This window comes from Stegodyphus dumicola, chromosome 11 (genome assembly GCF_044657685.1).
Source record: "Stegodyphus dumicola isolate Sdum_Otavi_A_Nest chromosome 11, ASM4465768v1".
Lineage (NCBI taxonomy): Eukaryota > Metazoa > Arthropoda > Arachnida > Araneae > Eresidae > Stegodyphus > Stegodyphus dumicola.
Genome location: NC_140778.1, coordinates 149,126,301 through 149,147,557, shown reverse-complemented (window position 1 = coordinate 149,147,557; position 21,257 = coordinate 149,126,301). Strand labels below are relative to the sequence as shown.

Genomic DNA, 21,257 nt, shown 5'->3' with positions numbered 1-21,257 from the left:
TTTTCTATGCTGCAGCTGCTAATATCATAGCATGGAGTAGATTTCATCATGTGGAATACAGAATTAAGACATGAGAATATTATTTTTTGGTCATTGTTTATTAACAGACTGTCATTCAAAATATTCATATTATACAATCTATTCATTTTAAGGCATGTAACTGAAGTATTTAAAAACTAGTTTAATCGATACCTTATCATCCGAACATCATTATATACGAGTAGAATGGGATTCAAAACTCAGGTTTCCTCTATTGATTACATCATCATCAATAATAGCATAAATCCCCCCAAAAAATATTGCTAATGTACAGATAATCATTGAAGGGAGGGAAAGATTTCTGATTTTGCATGAAATAATTGTCAAACCAAAATGAAACACAAGCAAATGCAATAAGTACAAATAAATTTCTGTAATGCTGCAATTGTAAACATTGGTCAATAAGACATGCTTCACAAACATGCTTGTGTAAAGGTTGCTTTTGCTTTCCCTTAGTCACCAATATTTCGTCCCATGCCAACAGTACACCATTCAGCATGCACATTGATCAACAAAACGTTATTACGCCTCCGGGATTCGAACCCGGGCCCATTGGTGCCATCTGGGTGACAGTGTTTGCTTTTAATAATTATCTTTTATTATTTGTAGGACCCAAAGTCCTACACATAATAATACCAGAAATTGTGACTGTCTCATATTATCCAACATGAGACCCATGTTCACTTCTCATATATTTTAAGTTTACACTTTTCTTTTATAGATGAGAGACACCATATATCAAAAGAATTTACGGCATAAATCAAAAGTAACGAAATTAATTTAACTAAGTAAATTTTAGTTAGCCCAAAGGCTACGCTGACAGAAAATGTACAAATTATCTCAGACTTAAAATTGGCGTGACAAGCTAATGGCGAGAAAAATGCAATGCTGCAGATAACCTGCTCCCAAGGGAACCAACTAGTGATGTGGTCTTCAAGTACATTTTTTGTTCTGATTCTACCATCTAAAACCTCTTCCTTTAAATACTACTGCTTTCTACCTCATTCGAATACACTCGAAATTAGCATTCTGGCAGGAAAATGGAAAGCGAGAAAGAAAAGCTTATTAACAATAAAATAACTGGTTAATAAAAATAAATGAATCTCTTCAAGAAATCATATGATTTCTTTTGGACTTAAATTTTTTGTAAACATTTTTAATTCTTTGTGATTTATGTTGAAATTTTGTTTCAGATGGGGCATGAACGTCAACAAAGCGCAACTGACCTACGTACATACGCTGCCAGACTTTAATAAGATGTTGTCGGATCCTACTAAAAAAGTAAGTTTCCTTACCGATTTTATCCATCTATAAGCTTAGTGTGTTTCAAACTGTTAACTTATAACTATTTTGAACTGTTACCTCATGACTCTTCTATTTTTCAGATCAAAGATGTCTTTCTGCCCACGCCTGAGGTGGCTGCCATTTCCTGGGAATCTTCAAAGGAGTTTGTGCCGCAGGATGCCTCGGGCAACATTTTCCTAGCGACCTTCACAACAGCTTGGGCTCGTCTCAAGCTGTATAGTGAAATGGAGAAGCTGGGTCGAGATGTCCTGTATCACAACACAGATTTCATCATCTATGCCTCGAATGGTTGCACCGATCCCCCCTTAGGAAACTTCTTAGGAGAATTTACCGACGAACTGGATGGAGATGTTATCAAAACCTTCGTGTCAGGTAAACACCTTTAAAAAGTTCCTTATTTAATATGTACCAAAAATGTTTAATGTTTTTTCTATTATCTCTTTTTTTTTCTCATGATGTTTTATTTTTTCAGGAGGACCGAAAAACTACGCATACCAGACGGCCACTGGGAAAACTTGCTGGAAAGTCAGATGATTTTCATTGAACTTCCGGAATTCCCAGTTGCTGAATTTTGAAGCCATTAAAAGTCTGGTCTGCAGCCTCGACCGAAGTGAGATCATCTCTCTCCACAACCCCTGCAAAATCACCCGAGAACCAAAAAGAAGAAAGGTAGTGAATAAACCGGAAACAAAACTGTACAGAATTGTGTTGGATAAAAGGGTGATGCAACAGGACTTGACCACCTTACCATTTGGCTTTTGAAAATAACTTTTGTAAAAATGTATGGTATGTACAAAAAATGTTTGTATGTAAAAAGATGTTATGCACAGTATTTGCGTGTAAAAACTTATTTAGATAAAAAATAAACAGAAGTTTGAAAATTATGGTGTTTTTCTTTTTTTCAAAGAATGGCATGAAAGGTAAGTTTTTTTTAAATATTTTTTTTAGAAAATAATGGTTATGATTATGTATATATTAGTTTAATCAGAAAAAAAAATGATTTTATATGTTAGCTTAATTAGAAAGAAAAACATAACACAAATAATCAGAAATTAACTTTTATTCATATCTCAAAGTATTACACATGTCATTACAATTTTAGCCGCAGCTGCGAAGAGGGTTTTCTTTTAGGTCTAGCATACATAGTTTTTACATTCATTAAATGTTTGTTTTTGACAAAGTCTTGAGGAAAGTTGCTAGCATTCAGTACATTTTTAAACTGTTCAAAGGCAAAAGGTTTTTTAGTTCTATTTCTCAACAGAAAGTTTATCAACTGAACAATGTCAGAGCCAGAAAACACACGATCATCCAGAATGAGTTCTTTATTCTGTGTCCAGGAAATCTGATGCTCTTTTAGAAAATCTATTATTTTCTGTGCCGTTCTTTTCTGCTTCACAGGAACTGTTTGCATAATTTCTTTTACTATATCTTTCTCAGAAAGTTGTTCAGGCGGTTGTTCTTCAAAAGCGTTCACATGAGGAAATGTAACATACTTTTTCAGAACCTGGATGTACAATTTGGATTTTTCTTCATCGTCCATTTTCTTTTTTAAGATGTTTTGAATTTGGGTATCTAAATCACTCAAATGTTCATCTTCAAACTGGTGCATACGATCCAGCGGTACCAAGGCAAATTTCTTACTGTGTTCCATGGACAAGAGAGGATAAGACACTGACTGCTGCAGGAATCAGGAAAGATAGAAAACCGTCACCTTTTTGAACCAAAAGACGTCTTTTCTTAAAAAGAGGTACTTTTTTGTCTGCTAGTTTTCTTAAAGTTCTTTTAAAAGGGGCGAGTCGATTTTTGACCCGTTTGGTGATGGGTACGTTTCCTTTTAGAAGATTTAAAACACACTCACAAACTGATTCAATGAGATGATTCGGACACTTTTTCAGTACAGCTGCTTTTATTCGACTTTTTTCTAATAGTTTTAGATAATCCACATCCTTCAGATCAGACATGCTGATGACAAATGAGCTCTTTTTCTTGCACACTTTCTTTTATATAGGTAGCAAATGCAACCGCTTTGGTTAAAGCACAGCAATTAAATCCTTTTGCATGAATCAAACATGTTAAAGAACTTTTCTTTTTAAAATTCTCTATGGATAACAACCTTTAGCATTTTCTCATCCGGCAGCATATGATCCGGCAGGGAAAAAGATCTCCCCTATCTGTGTTCTATGCAAAGGCTCTTACGCAGCCTGTGATTTAAAATGCCCCGAACACCCTAACAACAAACAAGCCGAGTTACTAAGAACTAAGGAGTTACTAAGGAACACTCAACTACAATACCCAGTGCCATGATCAAAACTCAAAATACTACCACCACAGCGAACCAATCAAATACCAGGAAACCCACAACTGAAAGCCAATCTTACGCAAGCATCACAGCTAACATCAGAGAAAAGGATAATAATATGAAAACCCAGAAAAACCCGGAAAATAATACAATAAATAAAGACGAATCATTCGAAGATTTTTTAAACTTCATCCAAGAGCTTTACCAAATTTACATTAAATTCAGGAATGTTAAGGAAAGTCAATCCAAATTAAAACTGGCCATGGAGGCTATACGGGTATTTGAAAACCACAACTATGAGTAATATCTCCAATAATATTAATCACAATAACCGGCACATCAATTATGCAACATTCACAGCATTCAATACCAGACATATTCTACAAGGGGTAAGGCCTCTGGCCTAGGCACTCTGGTGTTGCAAACACCGCTCTACTGGGAGGTGCACTTCTCAGTAAATCTATGAATCCGGATCACACCAGAAAAAACCTTCAAGAACGTATAAATACAATAGCCCAATACTTCAGAGCCTGGAAAATCAAAATTAATACCTCCAAATCAGCCCTCATTTATTTCAGAAGAACGGTCATCAGAAAAGACATAGGAAATATCCAAATTGAAGGACAAAACATCCCTAGAACCAATATCATTAAACATCGACTACCGCCTAACATTTCGTAATCATATTATAAATATCCGGAACAAAGCCTATCAGGCATTTATGGCTATTTATGCCTTAATCGGAAGAAACTCAACGCTAAATCTAAACACCAAACGCATCATCTATCTGCAGGCTATCCGCCCAATTCTTCTCTACTCTGCGCCGGCCTGGGCAGCCACCTCAAGAAATAACCGACAATCCCTACAACGAATGCAAAATAAACTACTCAAGAATTTTAATCGACGCCCCTTGGTACGTAAGAAACTCAGCAATTCATAGAGACTTAAACATCAAACCATTAGATAGTGAAATACTTAAACACAGCCATAACTTCTTCTCCCGCTGCAATAATCATCCCAGCGAAAATATTCAACAACTTAATAATTATGATAATACCCTAATTCAAAAGTACAAAAGACCACGAAATATCTTCCACGACGGAAATTGGTAACTGTACATATTGTATATATTTACTTCAGTTATTTTACTTATTTTATTTTACGTATTTAATCAAGATCTCTTATTTTTATTATTGAACTTTGAACTCTACTGTTGAGACAACTAATTATATTTCCGAAGTGTAAAAGTTTTTCGACCAATCACAGTGTATGTTACCCATCTTATAAAAGGCTACGACCGCCCAGTCACATCATTCAGCCACGAACTTCCATCAGGGAAGCACAGTCGCCCCAGCGCACCTATATGCCATTCAATGCCAAATATGCCATTTCATAATTGCTTCTACAAATTCAAGTCTTCATCCACCTCTAATTATGCCATTTCATCTTTTTATGCCATTGCGAATTAATTTTTCTCATCTACAACCGCCAAAGGATGGCTCCACTTATGCTATTACCAGGATTACCATCTTTAGATGGATAAGTTTTTAATAGGATGCCCTTATCAGGGTAAGATAACTATGTATTGGTAAAGGCCCTTCTTAGGGCAGAATACCAATCAAATAGGCTTAGGATATGGATATGGCTCAACCCTCACATTGAGCCCTTAAGGTGGGTTCAGACGTGGGCGTAAAGCACATAGAGGCATATTCATAAGGGCATAAAATACGGGAGACCCGTTCACACCTGTGAAAACGAGGTGTAAGCCATGGCCGATGAGAGAAGCTAAATTTGCGCGTGCGTGGAATGTCTACAACTTTCCCGCGCTGTTCTCCCGCTCAATTGATTTCCCGCGTTCGCTCTGCTTGTTTTTTTCGTTGTGTCATGGCTTTTTCAGCTCGCCAAAGTTTTACCGGCTCAACAGAATGATCTTTTATCTGCCCTTCTCATTAGCCAAGAGGCAACGGAAGAAGGTAAAAAAAAGAAAAATAACAAAATGGTCTAGAGATATTTTTTTGAAAGACCAATACTTGGTTGGAACATATCTTTCTGTACAAAGCAGTATGGAATATTTCTGCATTGTACTGTAGTACTCTCTATACTATAAACATGTACATGCCTATTTATATACTACATAAAACCTTCTTCAATTTTTATATATAATTTCTCTTAGGAGAAGTACGATATTCTAAATATGCATAATTTTAAAAAAAAATCTTGAGGATAACTAACAGATAGCCTGTATATAATATTTTTCTATTTTGCAGGTGTGAAAGCAGTTAAGCTAAAAACAGTACTTACCATACATTATTATTATTATAATTATTATTATTATTTTCAATCAAAAGGAACATGTTTCTGTGACAGTGAAACGTGTGCTTAGCACTCCTCATTCACTGTCCCTGTCGATCACTATAGTAGTTTGCTGCAGTACCAGTATCAATTATCACTAGTACTAGTATCCCACAACTGGTCACAATGACCAGCAAACACTAGTACAATACTAGGAAACATTCACCCAACAATGTATTTTATGCTCAATCATTAAATACATTTTGCTGTCTTGCCAGCTGTTTGTATACATCTATTTTTAATAATTTGCATGTATAAGCCGCACCCCTGAATTTAATTTCACAATATGCTGTCATTTCTATTTACGACCAAATCTCAAAAATAATTTCACATTGACAAATTTTAGGTACCCATGTCTTCAAATACATCAAAATTATAAACATTCATTCCTTATCCAGGAATTTCTACCAGAGAAATAGCATGAATTTAATGATCAAAACTCCGTTCAAATGATAGTAATAAAGAGTGGATAATAATAACAAATACTATTCATTAAATTATAGTTCATGTTATGAATTATGTGTGCTATTTAGTTTCATTAAAAGTAAATTCCTTTCATGGAGAACGTAATTAAAAAACAGAAGACAAAACTGGACTTTAACAGGAGACAAAACTGTCTAGACTGTTGACTGCTGTTTTAAGGATATTTCACTACATCTTTCCTTTCTTGGAATTCATAAGAGCATTTTTCTCAAAAGATTAATCTTTTATTACTTATATAAAGCTTACACCATTGAATTGACTATTGTGACTATTCTTAAATAAATGAAAATAATTTTTTTTTAAGTAATATTTTTACTGTTAAAAAAAACAGCATATTCTTGATATTGATTTGATGTTTTAGTAAAATTAATTCATGAAGTTTGTTTGGAAAGAAAATCAGCATTTGAAGCAAATACCAATACAATATTTCCAGCTTTTTTAATAAATTTATTCTTAAATACAAAAATAATTAAACAGGAAAAAAATTACAGTAATAATTTTAAAAAATTATAGACAGAAAGAAAGTAATAATAATAATTTACACAGAAAAAATAAAAGTTTTGCAAGCATGCTTTTTTTAAAGAATTTTCATAATAAAATGAAAAATATTGGAAGGGATCAATCATCTACAGGATCATACACAGCGTGCATAATCCTGAGCTTAACTTTCGCTTTACGAGTTTCATCCATATTTTTCAATATAAATTGAAAAACTCATTAAAAAATGCATTAAAAACTCATTAAAAAATGCATGTCATCATCGTAGATTTCTTGCGAGATCAACTCTTTATTTCGTTCGGATATGATTACAACTCATTATTTTGTTACAACTCATTCGATTCATACGATTACAACTCATTCGGATACGATGTGTTCCATATTAAAAAAAACGTCGCCTTCGATGTGACTGCGAAATCGTCTTAAGAAAGCCGCTTCGTTTTAGCTTCGCTCTGATTGGTCGACGCTTATCCCAAACTCGGCGTAAAGTTGAAACCTTGGAACCTTGTGCCACGAGCCCTAAACCAGATTCTGTGACGTAGCAGTGACTGGTTGCCTTGGCAACGGAGCTCGGCTTTAACCACTTATGTCCTTTACGCCCTCGTCTGAACGAGGCCTTAGGGACAAAGGTTGGATTTTTTAAGCGCTCTCGTTTTCGATTTGCCATATTTTGCTTACCTTACGACTGGCCATCTAGAACTTCTAGAACGTCCTTACCTGTTGTAAGTATAGTCTTTGGTAATAATGGTGACTCACTTCGGCGGCCCGGCCCAACACAATGCTTCAATTGTCAACGATATGGGCACACGCAAAAAGCTTGCCACAACAAACCCCGCTGTGTCAGATGTCATAAATCCTTCGACTGCCCGGCACGCTTAAAAAAGGAAATCCAGGCACAATGTGTATTATGCAAAGGGCCTCACCCAGCGTGTAGTATAGAATGCCCTGAAAGGCCAGGTAATTTAACTGAAAACACGCTCAAGAAACCCTTAGAAAATGTAAAAATAAATCCAAAATCTCAGAGCACTGCAACTCGCAATACCCTCAGCCAATCAGAAAACAGCACCTTATCTTACGCTGCCGTTGCAGCATCAAAGAATAACGAAAGCAGAAAACCGCAAGAATTAATCCGCCAAAAAGAAGATAACACCATAAAAGAATCCCCACAGGATAAAAATCACCAAATAAAAGAATACTCTCAAGACCAAGACGAAGATTTCGATGATTTTGTAGAATTCATCGAAAAAATTCATGATCTCTACCTCAAATTTAAGAACACTCAAGTTAATAAATTAAAGATCGCTTTAGAAGCCGTAAAGATTTTTCACGCCAAGAATCATGAATAGTTACAGACAACAAATCACCCAAAGAAATAGGCAACATATTAACTATGCTAAATTCTTATTCTTCAATAGTAACGGTATCAAAAGGCAAACACTCCAACTAAAAGACTACATCAACACACATAATCTGGATGTTATTCTCTTAAATGAAACTCATCTTAAACCCGAGGATTCCTTTAAAATCGCTAACTTCGATGTCCATAGAGAAGACAGACTACACAACTGAGGAGGCGGCACAGCGATCATCATTAAAAGAAGCTTAAACAGCACCAAATTTCAATTACAGACCCTCAGCAGTATAGGGGCATGCGCCTGTATACTTCCCAGCAGAAATAAAGATTACCTACTGGTTTCAGTATACAAACCGCCAGGCAAAATTTTATGCACTCAAGACATTGACAAAATTACCAGCTTAGGTTTCCCCACAATTATTGCGGGGGACGTTCTTGCTGAGCTCGCAGTCTACCAATTTGCTGTAGCTCTCACACTTGCTAACCCTTTTTTTTCTGTCTTTTTAGGTTTATTATTAAACATCATTCTTCTCACTTACACCATATATAATTCAACAGCAAAATCACAAAAGTGTTAACAGCAACATAAAGGTGAACTCCAAACACACCACCTGGAACTCAAAAAATAATAACCTCGATGGAATCATTCTTTATAATTACAGCATTAACAATAATATCATCATCACTGCTCCAACAGAATCAACCTTTTACTCCAAAATTCATCAAAACTCCAACGACGTCCTAGATATAATCATTACCTCTCAAATAAGTCAACAACCTTTTCTGCAAGTGGACACAGCACTAGATTCAGACCATCTCCCCATTAAATTCACCCTTCACGGCCTTCAACAAGGATTACCACCTTTAAAATGCAAAATAAACTGGACTAAATTCAAGCAAGAAATAGAAAATAGCATCAACCCAACCTTTCCCCTCATAACGAAGAGGAAATAGAAAACGCCATAAATTACCTCTCGCAAAAAATTCAACTAACCCTGGACAATAGCAAACATCCCATCCAAAATATTAATGCAACACTCCCAAAAAACATCCAAAACAAAATCAAGGAGAAAAATCGCACAAAATGCGCAAGACCCAAGAGATATCCGAGAATATAATAGAAGCAACAGACAATTACGAAAATTCCCTTCCATCCGATTACTCCACTAAAAGTCAAAAATATCATCAAAAATCTAAATATAAGAAAAGCTGCATGATAATATTACCAACAAAGCGTTAAAAGAACTTCCCAGGAAAGCAATAGTGTACCTCACCAAAATAATAAATGCGTGTCTGAAAATAAATCACTTCCCTGCACAATGAAAACATGCCATAATTACAGTTATTAAGAAACCAGGAAACTCAACCACAGACTACAGACCCATTTCATTACTGTCCTCACTAGGAAAAGTTTTTGAACGTATCATCGTCCAAAGACTTGAAGAATTCATCTCAAAAACAAATCTCCTACAAGAGCATCAATTTGGCTTCAGGAAAAAATTTTCCACCACTCAGCAAATAACCAGAATTGTAGAAAAAATAGGTGAATCATTCAACAAAAACGAAACAATAGCAGCTTTATTTCTCGACATAGAGAAAGCTTTTGATAAGGTTTGGCATTACGGCCTCCTTATCAACTACAATTTTCCTCTAAAAAGCATCGCGCTCATAAATAGTTTCTTAAACAACAGATCCTTTCAAGTGAAAATCAAAAACCTTAATTCTCTCCACAAGAAAATCAGCAGCGGCCTACCGCAAGGTTCGAATCTCTCCCCACTACTTTATAATTTATATACAAACGACATTCCAATAATAAAGGACGCCTTCATCGCCTGTTATGCAGACGATACGGCAATTATCTGCAATTCCATGAATCCGGATCACGCCACCCAAAAATTGCAAAACGCAATAAATCAACTTTCACCATGGTACAAGGGTTGGAAGATAAAAATAAATGCCACCAAATCCACAGTCGTTATCTTCAAAAGGACCCAATCCAGGCATATTTATCAAGATATAAAATTTGATGACATCAATATCCCCCGAAAAGCTACTACAAAGTACTTTGTAGTCAGTCCTCCTGGACGAAAAATTAACCTTTAAAAACCATATAATAGAAACGAGAACAAAAGCACTCAAAGCACTACTCTCTATTTATCCACTTATAGGAAGGAATTCACCCCTGAATATTAACACCAAACGAATTCTCTACCTACAAAACATTCGCCCGATCCTATTATACGCTGCACCAGCATGGACAAGCGCCGCAAAAAGCAACAGAGAGATTCTACAAAAAATCCAAAATAAAGCTCTAAGATTAATAACAAATGCACCATGGTTCGTAAGGAACTCCACCCTACACAGAGATCTTAAAATAAATCAGATAAATACAGAAATCCTCATTCACTCTCATAACTTCTTTCAAAACCTGGATAACGGCAATTACGAAGTACTCAAAAAAATAGGAAAATATGATTATACAGTGTCTCCGCCCTTTAAACGACCAAGAACTATACATCACAACAGTAAATGGTGAAAAATTAATAAGTGACCAGTAGCCGAGCGGGATAAACCCCTGCCACTGTGCATCCTTAAGATCAACGGTTCGACTGTCAGCGGAACCCAAAAACGCAAAGGACTAGTATATATATCTTATAAAATAAAATTTTTGCATATAATCAAGAAAAACTATTACTGTCATCAGGAACAAAAGTAAATGTACATAAAATCGCTGAAATATTTTGTAAAAAGAAATACAGAAAAGAAAAAATGCTTTTTTTAATCAAGATTTCTGTACATAAAATTAAATGTATCTTATTACTCAAGAAATATGTACATAGAATCATTATAAATATTAAAAAAGTATTCTAAAATAGAAAATGTACCCATCTCTTATGATTGGAGGGAAAAAAAAAAAATTCATGAATTATGGAAGAATTAACCCAGGAAAAATATCTAAAAATTTTCTAAACAGAAAAGATATCCGCCGAAAAGTACTTAAACAGAAAAATAGAATCTTACACAAACAGCTGCTTAGTACAGCCATAGAGAAAATTCCTTCAGCCCTGATTAATCAGGTATCTAATAACAGATGATTTTTTCCTAAACGGAAACAAAAATGGATTGGTAAAGGCCCTCACGGGTCGCATACCTCTCAAAAACGCGATGGTCTATGGTCTATGGCTCAACCCTCGTATATCTCAGTACATCATTTCGAGCGGGAAATCTCAAAGGGTAAAGACGTCGTGCTGGTCTCGTGCCTGCCACCGATCCGACATCGATCTGCCTGATAAGATCTCCCTGTCTGACGCTATCTGTCTACGATCTCTGACTTACTGACTTCCTTTCACAATGAATGCTCAGTAGCCACCGCGTCTTGCCGGATTATGCCTATGATTGTTGCGACTCTTTTATGCCATTGCTTATCTTAGACTGCGTTTTGCGACTCGTTTATTAATTTTAATTTTGATTTGGTTGTTAATTTATCTAGTTACCCCCAAGCTCACTTAGTTAGGAGTGAGTCAGGGGCCTGATAGATTTCCACCTGCCCATCCGTCTGCCGGGACGCCGCCGAGCGGGTCCGGTTCCGGGGCGCAGGCTCTTCCATTTGCTGGGGCGCATGATTTATGACTTCCAAGCGTCACGATGGATGCGAATCAGACTATTGAGAAGCTAATTGAATTCTATAATATACAAATCAGAGAACTTGAAAAATCCAAACAATTAAATGGATCTTTCACTGCTATTGAAGAGAAATTTCATTCATTTCTCATTAGCTCACTGGGTATGATTAAGATCCTCAATGAGGAGAATCTTAAAAAATGCCAACAGCAAATTAATGTACACCATAATCTTGATTCATGTGCTAATAACAATTCCCTTTCAGACAATGATAGAGGCCGCAGCCCTATCAAACTACATGATAATTCGCCCAACAATACCGACGACGAAATCACCCTCGATAAGGATATATCTTCGAACGAAGATATCACTTGTAAACGCAGAGGAGATCAAACGATTAGAATCCGGAATTCACACTTAGCTGCGAAAAAACTTAAATTAAGCATGAAGCATACTAATTCTTCCCAACAAAAACAAAATAAAAACCAGGAAACAAGTAATGCCACTAAAGAACAAACTAACGGCAACGCCACACAATCTTGTATTGAAACCATCAGTGTGCAAGCGGATAATTCGCTCATGGATACTATCAATCAGGAAGAAACTACTATTAATCTTGAAAAACCCATCAACTGAATCTAATAATAAAAATCAGGAAAACAAATCTAGTAAACTACCTCCCATCATACTTAGAGAGAATAAATACTCGTACAGTAAAATCAGGAATATTTTTAACCAGAAAATCTTTAAATTTATCGGCAATAGTATTCCTGATGGAATCAAAATCACCACCACAGATCCTGACACCTACAGGGCAATGGTCAAAATACTTAAAGATCTGGGGGTGGAACATCACTCCTACATTCTCCCCCAAGACAGAAAACTTAAAATAGTTATCAAAGGACTCCTCAGGAGTACTGAAACTGAAGAAATTAAAGAAGAGCTTGAAGAACTTAACTTCCAACCCGAGGAAATTAAACAAATGACTAAAAGAAGAAACGGTGAAGTATCTAAACTTCCCTTATTTTTAGCAACATTACCCAAATTGAAGCCTCTAAGGAAATTTATCAAACAAAGTACCTATGTGGATTAAGAATTAATGTAGAAGAGTACAAAGGTAGGCAAGGCCCTCTACAATGTTTTAAATGTCAGAGCTTTAACCACACTCAAATCGGATGCAATTACCAACCTCGATGCGTCAGATGTGCAGGTTCACATGAATCTCGAGACTGCCCTGACAAGAACAATAAGGACAAACCGCTGCTCTGTGCCAATTGCGGTCAAAATCATACTTCCAGTTTTAAAGGGTGCATTAAATTCCCTAAACCAAAACAAGAAAAACAAAAACTTTTCAAAGACGCATAATTGAAGGTAAATCATATGCACAAACCCTGGCATCTGGAACTTTCAATGAAACCATCAGTGAAGCGAAGAAAATATTTTCAGATCTCGCTGAACTAGTATCCATCATTAAAAGCGCAGGATTCCTGCAAATCACCCAACAAATTAAACAGATTAATACTACTAATGAGGAAAAGAATACTACCGCTAATTTAAATGGGTCTTAACACTCTTATTAAAGCGCCCATACAAATCATGATTTGGAATGCCAACAATATCCTACATAAAATTCTGGAGCTTCAAAATTTTCTTCTCACCAAAGACATCGATATTGCCTTAATAACCGAGACTCATGCAAATCCCAGTAAACGAATGAATATACCAAATTACCGGTATTACCGGTGCACAGGCTTAGTCACAGAGGTGGAGGGACTGCAATTTTTGTCAAAAGCTGCCTGCAATCCTGCCTTATTAAAGAAGATAGATCAAACAACCATCAATTACTCACTGTTTCTGTTTTACTGCCCTCTTATGGCGTTACCTACTTCAGCTCATTATATAACCCACCGCATAACCCACTTGATGAACAAATCCTCAAGAACATTCTCTGTACTGACAGTATTAATTTTCTGGCCGGCTACCTCAATGCCAAGAGTACCGACTGGGCCTGCAGACAAACTAATAGTAATGGTACTGCGCTCAAAAACTTCATTACAAATCATCCTGTATATTTATATGCTCCTGACAATTACACCTACCTTCCTGAGAATGTCAGAGAAGGAGATATTCTGGACATTCTCCTCACAAATTCTTCCATTCCTATCTTTATAGAATCCACCATTGATCTCACTTCTGACCACATTCCAGTAATTGTCACCCTTGGTACCAATAAAATTGCTAATGACAAATTTATCAATAAAACTGACTGGAAGCATTTCTACGAATTTCTTCAAAATAATCCACCAAAAATAGGCAGCCTCAAAACTACGTATGACATTGAAGTCGCTATCGACACACTCACCAATAGTATTAAATATGCCTACAATTTTGCTACGCAGAAGATCCCTGCCAACAAATTCCCGGAGATTTTCCCCCACAGCATCAGAACTCTCATCAAAGAAAGAAACAAACTTAGGAAACGTTGGAACCTACTTGGGACCCTCATATGAAATGCGAATTAAATAAAATTAATAGATTAATTAAGAAGAATATAAATAATTACAAGAATGAACAATGGCAGAATAAAATTCAAAGCTTACACGAACCCGGCAATGAATTCTGGAGTTTTGCAAAGCGACTCAGAAATAATCCCACATGCAGCAAACCCATCAAAAAAGATGATCAAATTGCCATAACAAATAAAGATAAAGCTACCCTGATGGCGGAACATTTTGAGAAACAATTTGTCCCAAATGAGACTCCTTCTGATCCTGCTTTCACGTACGATGTCAGGTATTTTGTACAAGATTACATTAATAGCCCCACTGCAAGACTTAATACAGAATTCACAAACCCTAAAGAAGTCACTGATATTATCAAGCATCTTAAAAATAGAAAAGCTCCTGGTTACGATGATGTTGTGTAGCGAATTTAATTTAAGTGATTCATAAAAATCAAAATTTTAATTTGTAATTATTCAAAATTTGAGCTACACAAGTTTGGTTATATTCTTTTTGGGCCTATTAATTCTAGTGTAATATATTTTGGCTTTCCAAGTTTACGCGAACTGCGTCTTCAATCTTGTACATGCAAACAATGGATAAGTGAATTTTTTCACGTAATAAACTCAGTTTTTCATGTCAAAAATTAATTTGATTTCTTAGTATTTAATATCATTAGTTGCAGAAAAATTAGCTCTTTACTTTGGCATAACTTTCGTTTTTCTAACTTTAATTGCATTTCAGTTATGAGCTTTAATTAGTAGATTTTTCTTCGTTTGCTTGTGATTTAGGGGGGGATGAAATGCCTTCTTTCTGGTTGAAAAGTCACTTTTTGCGAGTTTCAGCGTTCTTTCGTTGGGACCCCTTGCAGGGTTGTTGAAATTCCTAATTTTCCCCTGTCACAGGTGGTGTTTATTTGGCGAGGGTTTGGCGACATAGATTTTCCATTGAGGTTTCAAAGTAGTGGATTTGGCGAGTTTGATAACATGAGGGTATGCTGTTGTTGCAACTATTTTAACTTTCGGCGAATAGTGGGTTGTGCCAACTTGGCAGTCCGGCGCTCTCCCTTTTAACGGGTTGTTTTGTGGGACGAGGACACTTTTTGACACTTTCTTTTGCCCTTTGAATTGCTTTCTGATGCTGCCCGAGGCGACAGCTGACTCCGACGAAGAAAATGGAGCTTCGCCCCTATAGACATTACGGGCCTCTTGGCTAAGCGCTTTGAGCGCGGGCCGTAGGTATGGGCATCTATGTCTTCGCAAAAAATTCGAAATTCTTTCATTAGTTTTTTTTTTGTTGTTGTTGTGTGTGTTTGTGTATCTCAAGAAAAATATACAGAAGTAAATTTCTAGAAAAATGATGCGTGTTCCCAGCTCAACCATCTGATTGTTGCTATACTCTGAAATGGAGCGTTAATTTACAACCGTTGCTTTTGGAACCTGTTAGAATTTGATTCGTCATTTCCCGCTGAAGACGTCCGGGAATTGGTTTGAAAATTAGTTCCTGTTAATCTCCTCGTATCTCCAAATCCGGGACTGTATTCAATTATTTGGCCTGTTTAGATCCTCATTTGTTCATCATAATCTTCTCGTGTCTCCACATCCGGAACTGTATTTCACTTATCTTACCGTATTGGAACCTCATTTGTTCATCGTAAAATCTACTAGAACTTCTAGGCTACCGTAATGACTCCATACATTCGACGAACATTTTTTTTTTCCATTCAACAGGCTGCCAGCATTCCTCATGAGCTTCAATGGATATTTTTTTTTGTTTGTTTGTTTTTTGTTTGACTTTCCTGCTGCTCAGCGAACAGATAAGTTCTTTTTTTTTTTTTTTTTTTTTGGTTAATTCTTGGTTAGTTAAATATTATAGATTTCTGCAGTTAAAATGATTGAATTAACTTAATTTGTTGAACCTTAAATTTTTTGTAGTTGATAAATTTATCCTAACTCTATAGAAATCATTCTTCTTTGGTGTATCAATTAAGTAAAAGCATTAAATTGAATAAAGATTTATAACCTTATTAAAATTATTGTAACTTAACTTAATGGTTAAGAAAATTAAGTTCTTCAGGAAATTATTTAATTGAATTTTTTTTGAATTACTCATTGGTGAGGATGATTTGTTAATAGTGCTTGTATTAGAGCATTCTTGCTTCTCTCAGGACGAACTTGTTTGTAGAAGTGTAAATGTGTCAGTACTTATCTTTATCCGGTTAAACCATATTTAATTAATCAAAAGAAAAAAAATTAAATAATAAAAATTATTATGTGCAATAATAGTATTTAAATGATGGTATTGAGTGCAATATTAAGCAATTTTTTTTTTTTTTTTTTTTTTTTTTTTGTATTGATGAATTCTGTGTGAAGTGAAAAGTGTAACTTGTTAAATTTATTTTTTTTTATTATTATTATTTTTCTTGCCGGGGAGGGTAGTGTAAATTTATAGTTTATTTTGGTATGTTTTACCAGATTTGCAATATTAAATTTAATAGTAATTACAAGGATGTTAAAAAATAATTACTCAGAAATGTTGGATGTGTAAAACAATAGTACAAATTTTGTTGAATATATTTTGATTTTTTTTTCAACTAATGGATATATATATAATTTGCATTAATAGTTAAATAAAATAAGTTTTTCTAGATCATTCAATGGTTAAATTTATTTTGTGTGTTCATGATTTTTACCAGTCTTTACTCAAATGAATTTTAAGGGTTAATCCGGAATAAACACAACGCAAAATTTTCAACATTATTGTTACTAATATTTTCTGTGGTAAAAATAAAAAATTAAAAACATCATAACAATGAAATAATAACATCACCATTAAAAACCTGCCTTTTAGCACCATCTCTAAGCTTATTAGTATCTATAACGCCTCCCTGGACAAATCCTACTTTCCTATGAAATGGAAGATTGCAAAAATCATCCTTATTCCTAAGCCAGGCAAGGACGCCACTACTCCCGAAGGCTACCGGCCCATCAGCCTACTGCCCGGACTTGGCAAGATCTTTGAGAGGATCATTCTTAATAGAATGCAGCAATACATCAGCAGGCTACCTTCAGAACAGTTTGGTTTTAGGAAAACTCTATCTACCACCAAGCAGCTTGTTCGTAAATCGAATTTATTGGCAGTGCTTTGCACAATCACCAGAAAGTCGCCCTACTCATGCTCGACGTGGCCAAAGCTTTTGACCGCGTCTGGCATGAGGGGCTCATTTTCAAGCTGATCAAACTCAACTTCTCTCCGGAAATGACTAAATTAATCTACTCTTTCATTAAAAATAGAAAATTTTATGTCTCCTTCGGCCAAGAAAATTCAGATTTTAAATACATCCGTGCCTCTGTGGCCCAAGGCTCTATTTTAGGTCCCATTCTTTACTTATTTTATGTTTCCGACTTTCCTAATCCAGACAACGAGATCAATAGATTCCTTGGTTGCTATGCGGATGATACTGCTCTTGCAGTAAAATCCCTTAGCCCCAATGCAGCAATTCAAAAATTACAAAATATCATGCCTTCCATTGAATATTGGTGCAAGCAATGGAGAATTGTCATTAACGCTGAAAAATCTCAACTTCTTATTATAAGCCGCAATAGAAAGACGCACCAAATCATTACCAATGACTTAAAGCTCTTCGACAAAAATATTCCTATAGTTAACAAAGCTAAGAACCTCGGAATTACCATCAATAATCGACTCACCTGGACCGATCATATCAATATCATTAAAGGTAAAGCCTATGGTAATATGAAAAATCTCATGCCTCTATTAGGAAAGTTCTCTGATCTAAATCTAAAAAGTAAAAAGCATATCTACACGGCCATCATCAGACCCACCCTCTGCTATGCTTCACCTGCCTGGGCTACTGTCAAATATAAGGATATAAAGAAAATTCAAATTGTTCAGAACAAGTTTCTAAGACTCATCACAGACGCGCAATTCTATGTTTCCAATGCTACTCTCCATAATGACTTAAAAATTGACTATATTAAGGATTACATTTTGAAGACTAACGATAAATTTTTCAGCAAAGCACTAAACTGTCCCTTCATGAGTTACTTCCAAGTATTCAACTATACAGCATTACCTGAGGACAGAGATCTGAGACCCTGGGCGGCCCACCTCTGTGATCAAAATTTTCCAACTTAATTTTACTTGTACATATCTGTAAATATTATTTTTGCATCTATATCCTTATATTCTAATCCAGATTTATGCATTTATTCCAGCATTTTTATTCGTTTATTATTACTTGTCATGTATTTCTTTTCATCGTGTTGTACATACGTATTATATTTAATTTTCGTTTTATTTTTAGGAACTCTATTTTATTATGTATGCTGTATTCTTATATATCCCAGAATTATTATTTTATGCATGTATTTATGTTTATATATTATTCTATTTGATTTATTCATACGCTTTATTCTACCTATTTTCTCTGTAATCTTTGCCCATTTATCAGGAATGGATAACGCTTTTTCACCACCGCGCTCTCCAAATTAGTCTGATTCGCACACTGTGACGCAGGGTCACCCCCTTCTCTCCTGACCTTTAGTTCCACCACCAACCTACAAGAACGACTGTTTTTAGGTGCCACCACTTATCAGGAGCCGGTAAAGCAGCATTTACTAGCTGCACACCGGCAATAGCAACATGGATGGATGGCTCAACCTTCACATCACACGCACAGAGGTTAGCGTCATGCATAGAGGATTGCTGTCAAAATGGGTGAGTGAGTGAGTGATTATGGCGCAAAAAACAGAGATGATTATGACACGCCAAACACAAGATGGGACGATTACAATTGATGTCATTAAAATTCAATAAATAAAAACAAGTAGATAAATGTACCAAATCCAGAGGATGAAGTCATATAAACACAAGTTAAAAGCACATATTAAAATTCAAAACACAGTCTTGAAAACAAATTACATTAGGTAATAAAAGCCAATCTCTTTGCGGTCAAAATGGATATTTTCGTTGAAATATAATACCCGGAATTTATCATGATTACAATACTTCCCTTACTTCGTGCAAGGAAGTAAAAAGGCGTAAGAATAAGATGAGCAGTAGAAGTTCAATTAATCCAAATTCATTAATTCGAAATTTTCTGATAGACGAAATGAATATTTCCGCCAGATTAAGTGCAATGAATGTTATTCAAAAAGTCAGATTTCTGTGATTCATTTGATGAAAATATTCATAAATTAAACTGTTATTGAAATTATTTACTTTGAGTTAATTCATCAACAAGTCCAATGTTATCTATCTCATAATCATGGATGTCATGGTCCCAATTTCTTTTATATAGGTTTATTACAAATGTTAAATGCGAAGTAATTTGTATTTTACGTTTTCGCTGGATAATTTAGTCATCATCAGAGCATCTGTGCTGTTGTAATTATAAGTATTTAAGGAAACTGTAATTATATTTCAGGATCAAAATACATTTATATTTTTAATTAAAGAGAAACTTAGCAACATGAAATTTTGTATTTTTAGTCTGTTTTGACGTATGTTAAATATATCTAAAACAACTAATATAAAAAATAAATAAATAAATAAATTCCTACTTACGTCAACAAAGAAAAATTTTATTTTAGTCACATTTTTATTAAAATTTTTTCGTTTCTAATTTATGAAGCTGATAGTAGTCTATAATTTCTCATTCTATCCATTTTTTGTAATGCTTCATTATTGCAAGGAACCTTTCCAGTAAATTTCGAGCAGTCCAGTTCTTCAATTAATATTCCATCTATTGATTTCACACGACTCAAGGCAACATATGCTTGATCTGCTGCGAAGAGTAGTCAAGTGCCGCACTTGTCGTCGAGTGCATCGAGAGAGTTTTAGTCTATCGCGAGTTAGAAATAATATAAAAAATAATAACATTCTGTACATAAGAATTTTCGCTGCATAATGGGGCATTACGTTCGCTTTATCCAACTCTGTAGAACTGCAATTCTTGAGTTCCATACACTTCAAAAATCTTTAAAAGTCTGTCTTACTCTTGCCACTCTTGTTAAATATTACAATCCTATTTATCATAGTCATGTACTATTATTTACAAGTTGTTATAAAATTAATTTTTTGAGCACATGAGAATTTCTAATAAACGGTCATTATTTGAAAGTCTTATAACTCTTCGCTACATATAATAAAAGAAAGAGTCTGTGTGTCTTTCATTCGTGCTGCGCGTAAGCTAATAGAATTTTGGTACGTTTGGTACTGCGAAATTTGGTATGTAGGTGCATCTAGACAAGAGCCAGTGCACCTCGAAGCGATTTTTTTCAAAATTCGAATCAAATTTTTTCATTTTATCTTTTTGATTTTATCGCATCATTTCGAATAGTTTCATTTTTTTAGAAATGTAGTTTTGGCAACAGTTTTTCATTCAATTGTATACTGGACTGTTGAAAATCAGCAATGTTCCCACTTGGAAAAGATGAGGGCAATAATTCTGTGCAGATTTTTAATTTAATGTTTCTCATGGATACTGGAGGTTTGTTGAGAAAAGGCAACGAGCAGTTGGTTAATTTATTTATTAGGATAATTAATATTTGTATTAAGGGATATTGCTTATTTCATTGTAATTTTGTTATATGTAATGCATTATTATTGCTATTTTTCGATGAAATTGTTCTGCACAGTAATTCTGCGCAGTTTTTAAATTTAACGTTTGGTGTTCCCTTCAGACATTTTCCATTGAGGAAAATTTGAACAAGCTATAGGGAGCGTGTGAGATAATACTAGTAGGAATTTAATAAAAATGAAAAGATAACTCTTTTTAATT

The 21,257-nt window shown here is 35.0% G+C and overlaps 1 protein-coding gene across 1 annotated transcript; it reads left to right on the top strand.

Annotated features, from left to right (window-relative positions):
* The first annotated feature begins 277 nt into the window (after positions 1 to 277).
* Positions 278 to 2,215, top strand: LOC118180773 (uncharacterized). The gene is made up of 3 exons (XM_035349843.2): positions 278 to 1,320; positions 1,425 to 1,716; positions 1,817 to 2,215. Exons 1-3 carry the CDS (start codon positions 1,213 to 1,215, stop codon positions 1,876 to 1,878), a joined length of 462 nt encoding a protein of 153 aa, XP_035205734.2. The 5' UTR covers positions 278 to 1,212; the 3' UTR covers positions 1,879 to 2,215.
* The last annotated feature ends 19,042 nt before the right edge of the window (positions 2,216 to 21,257 follow it).

Bases quoted from the DNA above. Each gene is read 5' to 3' on its own strand.
- LOC118180773 (XM_035349843.2), top strand. From the start codon at position 1,213: ATGTTGAAATTTTGTTTCAGATGGGGCATGAACGTCAACAAAGCGCAA. The intron at 1,321-1,424 runs GTAAGTTTCCTT...TCTATTTTTCAG, and splicing joins TGTCGGATCCTACTAAAAAA to ATCAAAGATGTCTTTCTGCC. The intron at 1,717-1,816 runs GTAAACACCTTT...TTATTTTTTCAG, and splicing joins TATCAAAACCTTCGTGTCAG to GAGGACCGAAAAACTACGCA.